This window comes from Ornithorhynchus anatinus, chromosome 3 (genome assembly GCF_004115215.2).
Source record: "Ornithorhynchus anatinus isolate Pmale09 chromosome 3, mOrnAna1.pri.v4, whole genome shotgun sequence".
Lineage (NCBI taxonomy): Eukaryota > Metazoa > Chordata > Mammalia > Monotremata > Ornithorhynchidae > Ornithorhynchus > Ornithorhynchus anatinus.
This window is the reverse complement of record NC_041730.1, coordinates 137,797,432-137,811,485: the sequence shown is the minus strand read 5'-3', so window position 1 is coordinate 137,811,485 and position 14,054 is coordinate 137,797,432. Positions and strand designations below refer to the sequence as shown.

The 14,054-nt window shown below is 64.4% G+C and overlaps 1 protein-coding gene across 1 annotated transcript in view; it reads left to right on the top strand.

The window, feature by feature from the left end:
* Nucleotides 1-859: 859 nt before the first annotated feature.
* GLRX3 (glutaredoxin 3) overlaps nucleotides 860-14,054 on the top strand; it is a 29,834-nt gene continuing 16,639 nt past the window's right edge. The window contains exons 1-4 of the mRNA XM_029061371.2: nucleotides 860-966; nucleotides 3,860-3,968; nucleotides 9,084-9,158; nucleotides 9,680-9,884. Coding sequence (XP_028917204.1) covers nucleotides 884-966; nucleotides 3,860-3,968; nucleotides 9,084-9,158; nucleotides 9,680-9,884 — 472 coding nt within the window. The 5' untranslated portion in view covers nucleotides 860-883. The remainder of the gene's footprint in view (nucleotides 967-3,859; nucleotides 3,969-9,083; nucleotides 9,159-9,679; nucleotides 9,885-14,054) is intronic.

Genomic DNA, 14,054 nt, shown 5'->3' with positions numbered 1-14,054 from the left:
CACAGATCCCCACATTATCAACGTGATGACACCCCGATGGCCCTGCAGCTCTCCCAGCGCTTAGCACAGTGCTCTGCACGTAGTAAACGCTTCACAGATCCCCACATTATCAACGTGATGACACCCCGATGGCCCTGCAGCTCTCCCAGCGCTTAGCACAGTGCTCTGCACGTAGTAAACGCTTCACAGATCCCCACATTATCAACGTGATGACACCCCGATGGCCCTGCAGCTCTCCCAGCGCTTAGCACAGTGCTCTGCACGTAGTAAACGCTTCACAGATCCCCACATTATCAACGTGATGACACCCCGATGGCCCTGCAGCTCTCCCAGCGCTTAGCACAGTGCTCTGCACGTAGTAAACGCTTCACAGATCCCCACATTATCAACGTGATGACACCCCGATGGCCCTGCAGCTCTCCCAGCGCTTAGCACAGTGCTCTGCACGTAGTAAACGCTTCACAGATCCCCACATTATCAACGTGATCACACCCCGATGGCCCTGCAGCTCTCCCAGCGCTTAGCACAGTGCTCTGCACCCAGTAGGCGCTTCACAAATCCCCACGGGCCGATTATTATTCTTCCAAGCGCTTGGTCCAGCGCTGTGCACGCAGTGAGCGCTCGATAAATGCTATCGAAGGCAGGAAGGCACGAATGCACGGGCGCAGCGCTCAGCGCAGGGTTGGGCGCTCGGCCGGTCCTGGCCGGGGCGGGGGGGGGAGGGGAGGGGAGGGAGGCTCGTCGGGCCGTCCGTCGGGGCTCGACTGGTTCGGCCTGGCGGGGGGAGGCGCTCGGCGCTCGGCGCTCGTCCGGTGCTGCCTGGCGGGGGCGGGGGGTTCGGGTTCTGGGTTCGGGGTTCGGGGTTCGGGGTTCTGGGCCTGGCATGGCGTCGGGGCCGGCCATGTCGGGGCCGCAGGAGGTGACTTCCCCGCCGCAGTTGGAGGAGCTGCTCCGCCGCAGGGACAAGTAAGGCCCCACGCACACACCGACTCTCGCTCCCTGCTGCCTCCTCCCCCGTCTTCTTCTTCTTCTTCTTCCTCCTCCTCTTCTTCCCCCCCCCCCCCCATCCTCTTCCTCCTCTCCTCTTTCCTCCTCCTTTTCTTCCTCCTCCCTCTTCTTCTCTTCCCCCTCTGTTTTCCTCCCCTTCCCCGTCCCCTCCTCTTTTCCTTCCTCTTGCTCTTTTCCCTCCCCTTCCTTCTCTCCCTCCCCTCCCCCTCCCCCCCTTCCCTTTCTTCCTCCTTTCCCCCTTCCTTCTCTCTCTCCTCCTCCTCCTTTTCTTCCTCCTCTAGTCCCCCCCTCCTCTTTTCCTTCCTCTTGCTCTTTTCCCTCCCCTTCCTTCTCTCCCTCCCCCTCCCCCCTTCCCCGTCTTCCTCCTTTCCCCTTTCCTTCTCTCTCCTCCTCTTCCTCCTCTATTCCCCCCCTCCTCTTTTCCTTCCTCTTCCACTTCTTCCTCCCCTTCCTTCTCTCCTTCCTCCTCCCCCCCTTTCCTCCTCTTCCACCTTTCCTCTTTCCTTCTTTTTCCTCCTTTTCTTCCTTCTCCCGCTTCTTCTCTTCCCCCTCTTTTTTCCTCCTCTTTCCTGTCCTCCTCTTCCTCTTCTCCTTCCTCCCCCACCTTCTCTTCTTCCTCTTCCCCTTCCTTTTCCTCCTCCCCTTCCTCCTCCATCTTCTCCTCTTCCCTCTCTTTTTTCTTCCTCTTTTCCTTCCTCCTCCTGTTCTTCCTCCCCTTCCCCCTCCTCTTCTTCCTCCTCCTCCTCCCCGCACACTTCTTCCCCTTCCCGTCCTCCTCCTCTTCCCCTTCTTTCTCCCTTTCCTCCCCCACTTTTCCTTCTTCTCCTTCTTTTCCTCCTCTTCCCCTTCCTCCTCCATTCATTCAATGGTATTCATTCATTCAATAGTATTTATTGAGCGCTTCCTATGTGCAGAGCACTGTACCAAGCGCCTGGAATGGACAAATGGGCAGCAGATAGAGACGGTCCCTGCCCTTTGACGGACGCACAGTCTCACCGGGGGAGACGAGAACAATAACAATAAATGGAATCGAGGGGTCGAACATCTCATTAAAACAATGGCGATAAATAGAATCAAGGGGATGTGCATCTCATTAATAAAATAAAATCTTCTCCTCTTCCTCCTCTTCCCCTTCCTTTTTCCTCGTTTTCCTTGTCCTGCTCCTCTTCTCCTTCCCCCTCCATCTTCTTCTCTTCCTCCTCCTCTTTCCTCCTCCTTCCTCCCCCAGTCCTCCTCTCCCCTTTCCTTTTTCCACCTTTTCCCTGTCCTCCTCCTCTTCTCCTTGCTCCTCCTCCTCTTCCGCCTCTTCTCCTTGCTCCTCCTCCTTCTCTTCCTCCTCTTCCCCTTCTTTCTTTCTTTCCTTCTCCTCCTTTTCCTCCTATTCCCTGTCCTCCTCTTCTTCCTCCTCCATCTTCGTCCCCCTTTTCCTCCTCTTCTCCTTCCTCCTCCTCCATCTTCTTCTCTTCCCCTTCCTTTTTCCTCCCCTCTCTTCCTCTTCTCTTTCCTCCTCCTTCTTCTCTTCCTTTGCTTTCTTCCTCCTTCTTCCCTTCCTCCTCCTCCTTCTTCTCTTCCTCCTCCTCCTTCTTCTCTTCCTCCTCCTCCTCCTTCTTCTTTTTCTCCTCTTCCCCTTCCTTCTCCTTTTTCTCCTCTTCCCCTTCCTTCTCCTTTTTCCTCCCCCCTTCCCTCTCCACCCCTTCCTTCTTCCCTTCCTTCCCCCCCTCCTCCCCTTCCTTCTTCCCTTCCTTCCCCCTCCTCCTCCCTCTCCTTCCTCCTCCTCCCCCCCCTCTCTCCCTGCCCCCTCCATCAGTCGTCTGTATTGAGCGCGCTTCCCCCCCACCACCCCCATGCATTCGGTCGTATTTATCGAGCGCTCCCTGTGTGTGCAGAGCGCTGTAGTAGGCGCTTGGGAGAGGACAGCAGAACGACAGACACGCGCCCTGCCCACGGCCAGCTCAAGAAGCAGTGGGGGCCGGTGGTTAGAGGCCCGGGCCTGGGAGTCAGCAGGAGCTGGGTGCCCATCCCGGCTCCGCCGCTCGCCCGCTGGGTGACCGGGGCCAAGCCCCTTGGCTTCTCCGGGCCTCGGCCGTGAAACGGGGATCGAGGCCGTGAGCCCCGCGTGGGACGGAGACTGCGTCCGGCCCGGTCTGCTCGCATCCGCCCCGGTGCTCGGTCCGGTGCCCGGCGCGTAGTCGGCGCTTAACAGATGTCACCATGTTTCTTATTTAAAATCCCTCCATCCCCTCGCCCCTTCCTACCTCCCCTCCCTTCTCTCCGTCTCCATCCCAGCGCGCACACTCTGCTTCTCTGGGGCCGCTCCCCTCCTCGCCGGGCCCCCTCCTCGCCCGTCCCGCCGCCGGCCCGCGTCCCGCCTCTGGCCTGGAACGCCCCCCCCCCCCCCAACGCCCGCAGACGACGACCCTCCTCCGTTTCAGAGCCTTATTAACGGCCCGCCTGCTCCGAGAGGCCTTCCCTGACCGCTCCCTCCTCTCCCCTGCTCCCGCTCCCTTCCGCGTCGCCCCGACTCGCTCCCTTCATTCGTCGTCCCCCCCCCGCCCCCCCCCGGTCACGTCCCCGGCCGCCGCATATCTATTTCTCTTCGCCGCTCCCCTTCTAGACTGAAAGCTCGCTGTCGGCGGGGCGCGCGTCTCTTCCGCTGTCCTCTCCCGAGCGCTTAGCGCGGCGCTGTGCACACGGAGCTCGCCGAAGGGGACCGACGGTTGGCGCCCGGTAGATCCGACCGACGGGGCGCCCGGAGGATGGATTCCCGTCCCGGGTTCGGCGTTTTGGGGATGGCCGGTCGTCGCCGTCGCCAGCGGCGCGTCGAACGCCTCGTGTGTGTCGTTCCGTGCAGGTCTCTGGTGGTGATCCATTTCTGGGCCCCGTGGGCCCCGCAGTGCGCGCCCATGAACGACGTCATGGCGGAGCTGGCCAAGGAGCACCCGCAGGCCGCCTTCGCCAAGGTAACCCGCCCCGTCCCCCCTCTCCCCCCCCCCGTCCCCCGCGCGAGCGCAACGGCGGGAAGCGGGGAGCTTCGAGAGAGGCAGCGCGGCTCGGTGGAAAGAGCCTGGGCTTGGGGGTCGGCGGCCGTGGGTGCGAATCCCGGCTCCGCCGCCTGGCAGCCGGGTGACTGGGGGCCAGTCCCCTCTCTGGGCATCAGTTCCCTCATCTGGAAAATGGGGGTGAAGACTGGGAGCCCCCCCCGCGGGACGACCCGATGACCCCGTAGCTCCCCCGGCGCTTAGAACGGTGCTCGGCACGTAGTGAGCGCTTAAGGAGTACCGTCGTCGTCGTCATTCTCGATACTCGAGCGCTTAGTACGGCGCTCCGCTCACAGTAAGCACTCGGGAAATGCGATCGACCGGTGGCCCCGGCTGGCTCCCGCCCTTCATTCTCTCGGGGGACTTATTCGTTCGGTAGTATCTACTGAGCGCCGACTGTGTGCAGGGCACCGTACTGAGCGCTTGGAGTGGACGATTCGGCGGCAGATAGAGACGGTCCCTGCCCGCTGACGGGCGCACGGTCTTCTCAGAGGTAGGTCGCGGAGGTCACAGAGAAGCGGCGTGGCCCGGCGGACAGAGCCCCAGCCTGGGAGGCGGAAGGCCCCGGGTTCTAATCCCGGCCCTGCCGCTTATCAGCCGCGTGACTGTGGGCCGGTCACCCCACTTCTCTGCGCCTCAGTTCCCTCATCTGGAAAATGGGGATGAAGACTGGGAGCCCCGCGTGGGACCCCCCGGTGACCTTCTATCCCCGCCCGCCCCCAGCGCTTAGAACAGCGGTTGGCACATAGGAAGCGCTTAACGAATACCATTGTTGTTATTATTATTGTTATTATTGTCATTAAGTCGCCTCACTTCCCCGGGCCTCGGTTCCCTCGTCTGGAAACCGGGGGTTCGATCCCCGTCCTGGCTCCCCCTCGGACGCCAGCCCCGTGCGGGACCGGGATCGCGTCCGACCCCATGAACCTGCGTCTACCCCAAGCGCTTAGGACGGCGCTCGCAGGTACCGTAATAATAATAATAATAATTATTATTATTATTATTATTATAATTCGAAGTGGGACACGCCAGCGACCGATCGACGTGGGGACCGCAGGCTCTCGGGAAAAGAGAGCAGAGAGGGAAGAGGTAAATCGGGTGGGTCCCCGGGAGGGGCTCTCGGGCCGAGGGAGCATCAGAGCGCGGTGAGGCGCCTAGTGAGTTAGCGGAGGCGATGACATTCGACCCCGGGAGCCTCAGTTTCCCTGGAGTTTGGTAGAGTGGGGCGGTCTCTAGCTAAATTCACGGTACTTAGGAACTAGTAATAATAATAATGATAATAATGTCGGTATCTGTTAAGCTCTTACCGTGTGCCGAGCGCTGGGGTAGACACGGGGGAATCGGGTTGTCCCACGCGATGATGATGATAACGTCGGTATCCGTTAGGCGCTTACTACGTGCCGAGACGTGAGGCTCACGGACTTCATCGCCGTTTGACAGATGGGGGAACCGAGGCCCAGAGACGTGAAGTTAATAATGTCGGTATCTGTTAAGCGCTTACTACGTGCCGAGCACCGTTCTGAGCGCCGGGGGAGACGCAGGGGAATCCGGTCGTCCCACGTGGGGCTCCCGGTCTCCGTCCCCATTTGACAGATGAGGGAACCGAGGCCCAGAGAAGTGAAGCGACTCGCCCACGGCCACCCGGCTGACGAGGGGCAGGGCCGGGATTCGAACTCACGACCCCTGACTCCAAAGCCCGGGCTCTTTCCCCGGCCCGGGACCTTCCCCGACGCCTCTTCCCCAGCTGCCCCCCCGAGATCGGAAGAACCCACGACACGTGGGCGGCGTCCACACTGCCCCCTTCCCTGCCGAGCCTGGAGGCCGCACAGCTCCCAGTGATGGGATTTGTTAGGCGCTCACTACGTGCCACACGCCGTACTAAGCGCTGGGATGGAAGCAGCGTGGCTAGCGGGAAGCGGCGCGGCTCGGTGGAAAGAGCCCGGGCTAGGGAGTCAGAGGTCATGGGTTCGAATCTCGGCCCTGCCACTCGTCAGCCGGGTGACCGTGGGCGAGTCGCTTCGCTTTTCTGGGCCTCGGTTCCCTCATCTGTCAAATGGGGATTAACCGTGAGCCTCCCGTGGGACCACCCGATGACCCCGTATCTCCCCCGGCGCTTAGAACGGCGCTCTGCACGGAGTAAGCGCTTACCGGATACCGACGTTATCATCTCCATTTTCCAGATGAGGGAACTGAGGCGTAGAGAAGTGAAGCGACTCGCCCGAGATCTCCCAGCGGACAAGCGGTGGAGTCGGGATTAGAACCCGCGATCTCCTGAAAATCGCAGGCCCGGGCTCTACCCGCCACGCCACGCCGCTTCTCAATAATAATAATAATAATAATAATAATGATGATGATAATTACGGGATTCGTTAGACACCGTGTGCCAAGCGCCGTTCTAAGCAATGGAGTAGATACCAGGTAATCAGGTGGTCCCCCGTGGGGCTCACGGTCTTCATCCCCATTTTCCAGATGAGGTGACCGAGGCCCAGAGGAGCGAAGCGGCTTGCCCGAGGTCACGCAGCAGATGAGCGGCGGAGCCGGGATTAGAACCCACGTCCTCTGACTCCCAGGCCCGGGCCCTTGCCACTGAGCGACGCCGCTTCTCTAATGATAATAATAATAATAACGTTGGTATTTATTAAGCGCCTACTATGTGCCGAACACCGTTCTAAGCGCCGGGGTGGATACAGGGGAATCAGGTCGTCCCACGTGAGGCTCACGGTCAATCCCCATTTTACAGATGAGGGAACCGAGGCACGGAGAAGCGGAGCGACTCGCCCACGGTCACACAGCCGGCGAGCGGCGGAGCCGGGCGTCGAACCCACGACCTCCGACTCCGAAGCCCGGGCTCTTTCCACCGAGCCGCGCCGCTTCCGACGACGATAGTCGTGGTGTTTATTAAGCGCCTGCTACGTCCCGGGCACCGTTCCGAGCGCTGGGGTAGATAGAAGCGGCGGCTCGGCTCAGAGGAAAGAGCCCGGGCTTGGGAGTCAGAGGTCGTGGGTTCTAATCCCGGGCTCTGCCGTCTGTCAGCTGTGTGATCTGGGCAAGTCGCTCCTCTGGGCCTCACCTCCCTCATCTGGAAAACGGGGATGAAGACTGGGAGCCCCACGCGGGACGACCCGGTCACCCTGCATCCCCCGCGGCGCTCAGAAGGGCGCTCGGCACGTAGGAAGCGCTTAACGGATAGCGGCGGCGGCGGCGGCGTCATAGAAGCTGGTGGGTTTAGACGCGGTCCCCGTCCCCCGTGGGGCTCGTGGTCTCGGTCCCCCTTTGGCGGATGAGGGAACCGAGGCCCAGAGGAGTGAAACGACTGGCCCGAGGTCACCCAGCGGACGGGCGGCGGAGGCGGGACGAGGACCCGGGACCCTGCGACCCCCAGGCTCTCGGCCCCTGCTCCGGCCCGGGCCCCAGATTCCTCCGCCCGCCGGGCCGCGCCGCCTCTCGTTCCCGCAGACCGACCCCTTCCCGGGAGGAGCCGCGTGGCCCAGCGGGGCGTGGACCCCGGGCCCGGGAGACGGAAGGAGCTGGGTTCTGATCCCCGGCCCCGCCCCTCGTCCGCCGGGCGACCTTGGGCAAGTCACTTCCCTTCTCCGGGCTGCGGTTCTCTCATCCGGCAGATGGGGGCTGAAGACCGTCGATCCGTTCGGTCGGATCTGTTGAGCACTTACCGCGTGCGGGGAGGGGACGACGGCATGAGGAGGAGACATCCCCCGCCCGGAGGAGGAGGAGCGCGGCTCAGTGGAAAGAGCCCGGGCTTGGGAGTCGGAGGTCGTGGGTTCGAATCCCGGCTCCGCCGCTTGGCGGCCGGGTGACCGTGGGCGAGTCGCTTCGCTGCTCCGTGCCTCAGTCCCCCCATCTGTCAAATGGGGATTGACCGCGAGCCTCCCGTGGGACGACCCGATGACCCCGTTATCTCCCCCGGCGCTTAGAACGGTGCTCCGCGCACAGTGAGCGCTTAACAGAGACCCACATTCTTCCTCTTCTCGGTTCCCTCATCTGTAAAATGGGGATGAAGCCGGTGAGCCCCACGTGGGACAAGCCTCGTGTCCCCCCTCCGGCGCTCAGAACGGTGCGTGGCGCGTAGTAAGGGCCGAACCCACACCGCCGTCATTATTATTACAACGAGCTTCCGGTCTAGGGACGCGTCTCCGAGCCCCACGCGGGACAGGGACGGCGTCCAACCCGACGTGCTCGTATCCCCCCCGCCCCCGGCGCTCCCTACGGCGGCCGGCACGTAGTGAGCGCCCGACAGGTACCGTGATGGTTTCGCCGGACGCGTTTTTCTAGCGTCTTCACGCGGGGTTCTTCGGGTACAGGTGGGGAGGATCCCCCCCCAGTCAGGAGACTCTCCGAGACCGTCAGGCAGGTGTGAATATCGAGGGGGGCCGTCCCAAGCGCCCGGGAGGGGACCGTACGCGCGGATTTAAACGGAGGAGAAGCCGGCGGGCTCCCCGACGGGCTCCCCGACGGGCTCCCCGGGCTCCCTCTCCCGTCCAGCCCGGCGGGAGGTGACGGTCAGATCGAGCCGACGTCGAGGGTTTATTGAAGAAAGACCCCCCCCCCCCCCCCCGCTCCCTAACCCGCGGAGGGCCGACGTACTGCCTCTTGAGATCGGTCGATAGAGCCGACGGCGAGGATCGCTGCGGGCGGAAAATAAGCGCCGTAATCGTGACGTAACTGGGGTCGGTGATTTATGGATTTCAATATAGCGGTCGCCGCACAGGATCGAAGATTTACTAGGTCACTAGCGCGCCCCAGATTTCATTCGGCGCCCCGCGGGCGTCCTTTGAAACGCGCAACAGAATAAAGACCTCTGAACCTGTTTTGACACCGCGGGCTCCGCTGGATGACGGGCCCCGGCCCCCCCGCCGGCCTCGTTTAAATGCAGATGGCCTAAAGTGTCGCAGGAAACCCTTCTTTCAAATCGAAGACCCCGGGTCCGCTCTGGGAGAGCCGCCCAGGTGTCCGGGCTTTTTCCTTTTCTTTGGCTCCCTCTCTGCGTTAACGATCACCGCCTGCTCTTCTCTCGTCTCCCAGCTGGAAGCCGAGGCCGTCCCCGAAGTGTCGGAAAAATACGAAATCAGCTCCGTGCCGACGTTTCTGTTTTTCAAGGTGAGGCGGGAGCCGGGGTCTCCGGGGCGTTGGGGCCCCGCGGGGAGGGCCGGGTGGCTCTTAACGGACGTTCCCCGCCCCCACCGGTCCTCCACCCCGAGGTCCGTCTCCCGAGCCCCTCGCCCTCGGAGCCCGGCCGGCGGCGGACCGGTCCGTAGCGGGCGGCGGCCCGGCCGAGGCGGCGGGTCGCTTCGCCGCCTTCCTCCCCGCCCCCCGCGGCGTCGGGAGCGCCAGGGTCCGCCCCGGCGGGGTCGGCCGGGCCGGGCGCCCGGCGCGGCCTCGGAGACCTCCCCCCCGGAGGAGGGAGCCGGCCCGGCCCGCCCTCGGGACCTTCTCCCCGGGGACCCGCCGCGCCCGGCGGCGGAGATGGAGATCCCGGCGGGTCTGAGGCGGCGCCCCGCCCCAGCGTCCCGTCCCCCCCCCCCCCCGGGGGCTCGTCCCGGGGGGCCGGGGGCGGCGGCCGCCGATCCCTCCCCCCGAGGGCCGGCCCGGTTTTCCAGGATCCCCTCCGGCTCCCGCAGGACTCTCGGCGCGTGGACCGGCTGGACGGCGCCCACGCCCCGGAACTGACCAGGAAGGTCCGGCGGCACCTGACGTCGGCCGCCCCCCTCCTCCCGCCCGGGGCCGCCGGCCACGGGGAGGACCTGGCCGCCCGGCTGAAGAGACTGATCCACGCGGCCCCCTGCATGCTCTTCATGAAGGGGTCCCCCCAGGAGCCCCGCTGCGGTAAGACCCTCCCCGGGGCCGGGGGGCGGGCGGCCGCGGACGAGAGGCGGCGCCCCCTGACGCGGGGACCCGCGGCCCGTCGGTCCCCGTGAGGCGGCGGGGCGCGGTGGCCGGAGCGCGGGCCTAGGAGGCGGAGGGCCGTGGGTTCTGATCCCGCTCCCCGTCTGCTGCGGGGCCTCGGGCGAGTCACTCCACCTCTCTGGGCCTCGGCTCCCTCACCCGGAAAATGGGGATCGGGACCGTGAGCCCCGCGCGCGACGGGGACCGGGTCCGACCCGACCCGCGCCCCCAGCGCTCGGTACGGTAGGGAAGCGGCGTGGCTCAGAGCCCGGGCTTCGGAGTCGGGGGTCGTGGGTCCGACTCCCGGCTCCGCCGCCCGTCGGCCGCGTGACCGTGGGCGAGTCGCTTCTCCGGGCCTCGGTTCCCTCATCTGTCAAATGGGGATTGACCGCGAGCCTCGCGCGGGACGACCCGATTCCCCCGTATCTCCCCCGGCGCTTAGAACGGTGCTCTGCACATAGTGAGCGCTTAACGGATAGCAACGTTATCATCACTACGGTACTCTGCTTCGTACGGTTCCCCCCCCCCCCCCCCCCCCCCCCCGGGATTTTCTATTTCAAAAGGGTTTCGTGGGACACTTTGGGTCATCTGCATTTAAATGAATCTCCCAGGGGCCGGGGCGCCAGTTAAGCCGAGCACTAATTTATCATTATCCTTATCGTCGTCCTCTTGGCTCTGCCCCGTCTCTGCTGGGTGACCTTGGCCGGGTCACTCGGCGTCGATCGCGACGCCCGTTGAGCCCCGTCCACGCGTCAGGCGCCGTTCTGAGCGCCGGGGTGGATGAAAGCCGATCGGGTCGGAACCGGTCCCGCCAGTCTTGGCCCCCGCCCTGCGGATGAGAGAAGCGAGGCGACTTGCCCCGAGGTCGGTGGCGTGAGGTGACGCCGGGATTCGAACCCGGGTCCTCCTGGCCCCCGGGCCCGGGCTCCGTCCGCTGGGCCGGGCCGCTTCCTCGTGCTGTGCTGCTCGCTTCGCCTCTCCGGGACTCAGTTGTCCCGTCTAGAAAACGGGGATCCGTTCACCGGGTCGTATCTGTCGAGCGCGTACCATGTGCGCGGCGCCGTGCCGAGCGCCGGGAACGGACGGCCCCACGACAGATGGAGACGGTCCCCGTCCGGGACGGGGGCCGTGACCCCCATGCGGGACGGGGGCCGTGTCCAACCCGATGAGCTGGTATCCACTGGGGCGCTCGGTGCGGTGCCCGGCACCCCGTTAAGCGCCGGCCACGTATCGCGAGAGGAGACCCCAAAAGACCCCGGACCGAGTCCGGGGCCAGGTACCGTCCTTCCTCTCCCCGTCCTTCCCCGTCCGTCGGGCCCGTCCCTCTGCCCCTGCACGCGGAGCGCTGTGCCGAGCGCTTGAGAGAGTTACGAGAGGAGTCGGCGGACCCGATCTCCTCCGGAAAAGGGGAACATCAGACCAGATGAGGGAGCGGGGAGATAGTAGAGCGTCCGAGCAGCGCGGCTCAGCGGAAGGAGCCCGGGCTCGGGAGCCAGAGGTCGCGTGTCCGAATCCCGACTCCACCGCCCGGGGCCGGGGGAGACGGGGCCCGGGCGCCTCTGGAGAACGGAGATGCGGCCGGCAGAGCGGAGCGCCCTACCCTGGGGCGAGACGGGTAGGCCGGGAGGGCGGCGGGGCCGCGGGATCGGCGGCGGCGGCGCCGCTTGGACGGGGAGGCGAGGGCGGGGGGCCCCAGAGGCGTTGCCAGGGTGGGACCGACGGTCGGACCGGCGGATCGAACGTCGGGGTCAGACGACGGAGCCTCGCCTCGCCTCGCCTCGCCCCGCCCCGCCCCGCCTCGCCCCGCCCCGCCCCGCCTCGCCTCGCCTCCCGCCTCGGTTACGGCCGGCCGGGGCCGGGAGGGCGGTGGTGCCGTCTGCGCCGATGGGAGGGTCGCGGGGAGGACGCACGGGGTTTGACCCTGGTCTCGTTTCATCTCCAGCGGCAGCGGGGCGCGGTGGCGAGAGGCCGGGCTCGGGGGTCGGAGGACGCGGGTTCGGATTCCGGCTCCGCCGCCCGTCGGCCGGGCGACCGTGGGCGGGTCGCCTCTCTGGGCTTCGGTTCCCTCGTCTGTAGCGGGGGATCAACCGTGAGCCTCACGCGGGGCAACCCGATCCCCCCGCGTCTCCCCCGGCGCTCAGAGCGGTGCTGGGCACGTAATAATAATGTTGGTATTTGTTAAGCGCTTACTATGTGCCGAGCACTGTTCTAAGCGCTGGGGTAGACAGAGGGGAATCAGGTTGTCCCATGTGGGGCTCACAGTCTTAATCCCCATTTTACAGATGAGGGAACTGAGGCACAGAGAAGTTAAGTGACTCGCCCACAGTCACACAGCCGACAAGTGGCAGAGCTGGGAAAGTAAGCGCTTAACCGATACCGACGTTCTCATTATTCCCTGGGCCTCAGTCCCCTCACCTGCAAAATGGGGATGCGGACCGTGAGCCCCATTGGGAACAACCCGATCACCCGGTATCCCCCCCCCCCCCCCCAGTGCTCGGAACAGCGCCCGGCACACAGTCAGCGCCTAACGGATGCCGGCGGCGGCGGCGTCATCGTCATTTCTTTCTAGACGGCGAGGTCCGGGTGGGCGGGATCACGCTGACCGCTCTCGTACGGTCCCCTCCCGAGCGCCCAGTACGGCGTCCCGTGCGCGGCGGGCGCCCGGTGAATCCCGTCGGTGGGCTCTTCCGCTGCGGGGAGCGTTCCCTGAGTCCGCCTCCCCCCGTCCTCCCGTCCTTTCACCGGCTTCTGTGGAAGAACAGAATCTCCCCGATGTGGGATAGAAGCGATCTGTCCCCGAAGCCCTCCCTCACCGGCCTCCTCCCCGCCAACCGACCGGTCGCTCCGCTCCCCGGGCGAGAGGGAGCTCGGCCTGGTGGAGCGAGCCAGGGCCCGGGAAGCCGAAGGACCCGGGTTCTGATCCCGGCGCCGCCCCTTATCTGCCTGGGTCCCCTTGGGTGAGTCGCTTCGCTTCCCTGGGCCTCGGTTCCCTCACTGGTAAAATGGGGATTTGAGACCGTGAGCCCCGAGTGGGACGGGGACTGGGTCCGATCTGATGCCTCTGTATCTACCCCAACGCTTAGTACGGTGCCCGGCGTAGAATAATAATAAAGTTGGTATTTGTTACGCGCTTACTACGGGCAGAGCGCCGTTCTAAACGCTGCGGGAGACACAGGGTAATCAGTCGCACGTGAGGCTCACGGTCTTCATCCCCATTTTCCAGATGAGGGAACCGGGGCCCGGACAAGTGAAGCGACTCGCCCAGAGTCACCCGGCTGACGAGTGGCGGGGCCGGGATTCGAACCCGTGGCCTCTGACTCCCGAGCCCGAGCTCTTTCCACTGAGCCGCGCCGCTTCTCTGATAAGCCCCTAACAGATGCCGAAAAAGCTACACTCAGTCTGAACCCGGCTCAGTGGCCTTCCCCTCATCCCTTTTCCACAACTCCTAATGTTAGTAGTAATTATAGTATTTGTTAAAGGTTTACCACGTGCCAGGTGCTGTACTAAACGCCGGAGCGGAAACAAGCAAACCGGGTTGGACACGGTCCCTGTCCTGCAAAGGGATCACATTCCTATTCCCCGTTTAACAGGCGAGGCCGCTGAGGCACAGAGAAGGGAAGTGAGCGGCCCAAGGTCACACGGCAGGCGAGTGGCGGACCCGGGATTAGAACCCATGGCCTTCTGACTCCCGGCCCCGGGCTCCCGCTGCTCATCTCCCGATCCGGGGCGGGGGGGTCCGAGAGCCGAGAAGCCCAACTCTTAGGGTCCGTTTCTCTTGCCCGCTGTGGAGTATGGGGTGGGGTGTAGTAATAATAATGATGATGATGATGATGATGATGATGATGACGACTGTGGCGTTTAAGCACATACTGTGTACCTGCCACTGGTCCAAACACTGGGATAGACTCAAGATAATCGGGCAGGACACAGTCTCCGCCCCGCAGTAGGGCTCACCGTCTTAACCCCCATTTTACAGACGGGGGAACCGAGGCCCAGAGAAGCGAAGCGACTCGCCTGAGGTGACGGGTGGCGGAGCCGGGATCAGAACCCGGGTCCTCGGGCCCGCCGGGCCCCGGCTCTATCGTCAGCCATCACTGGGGATCCGGAGGT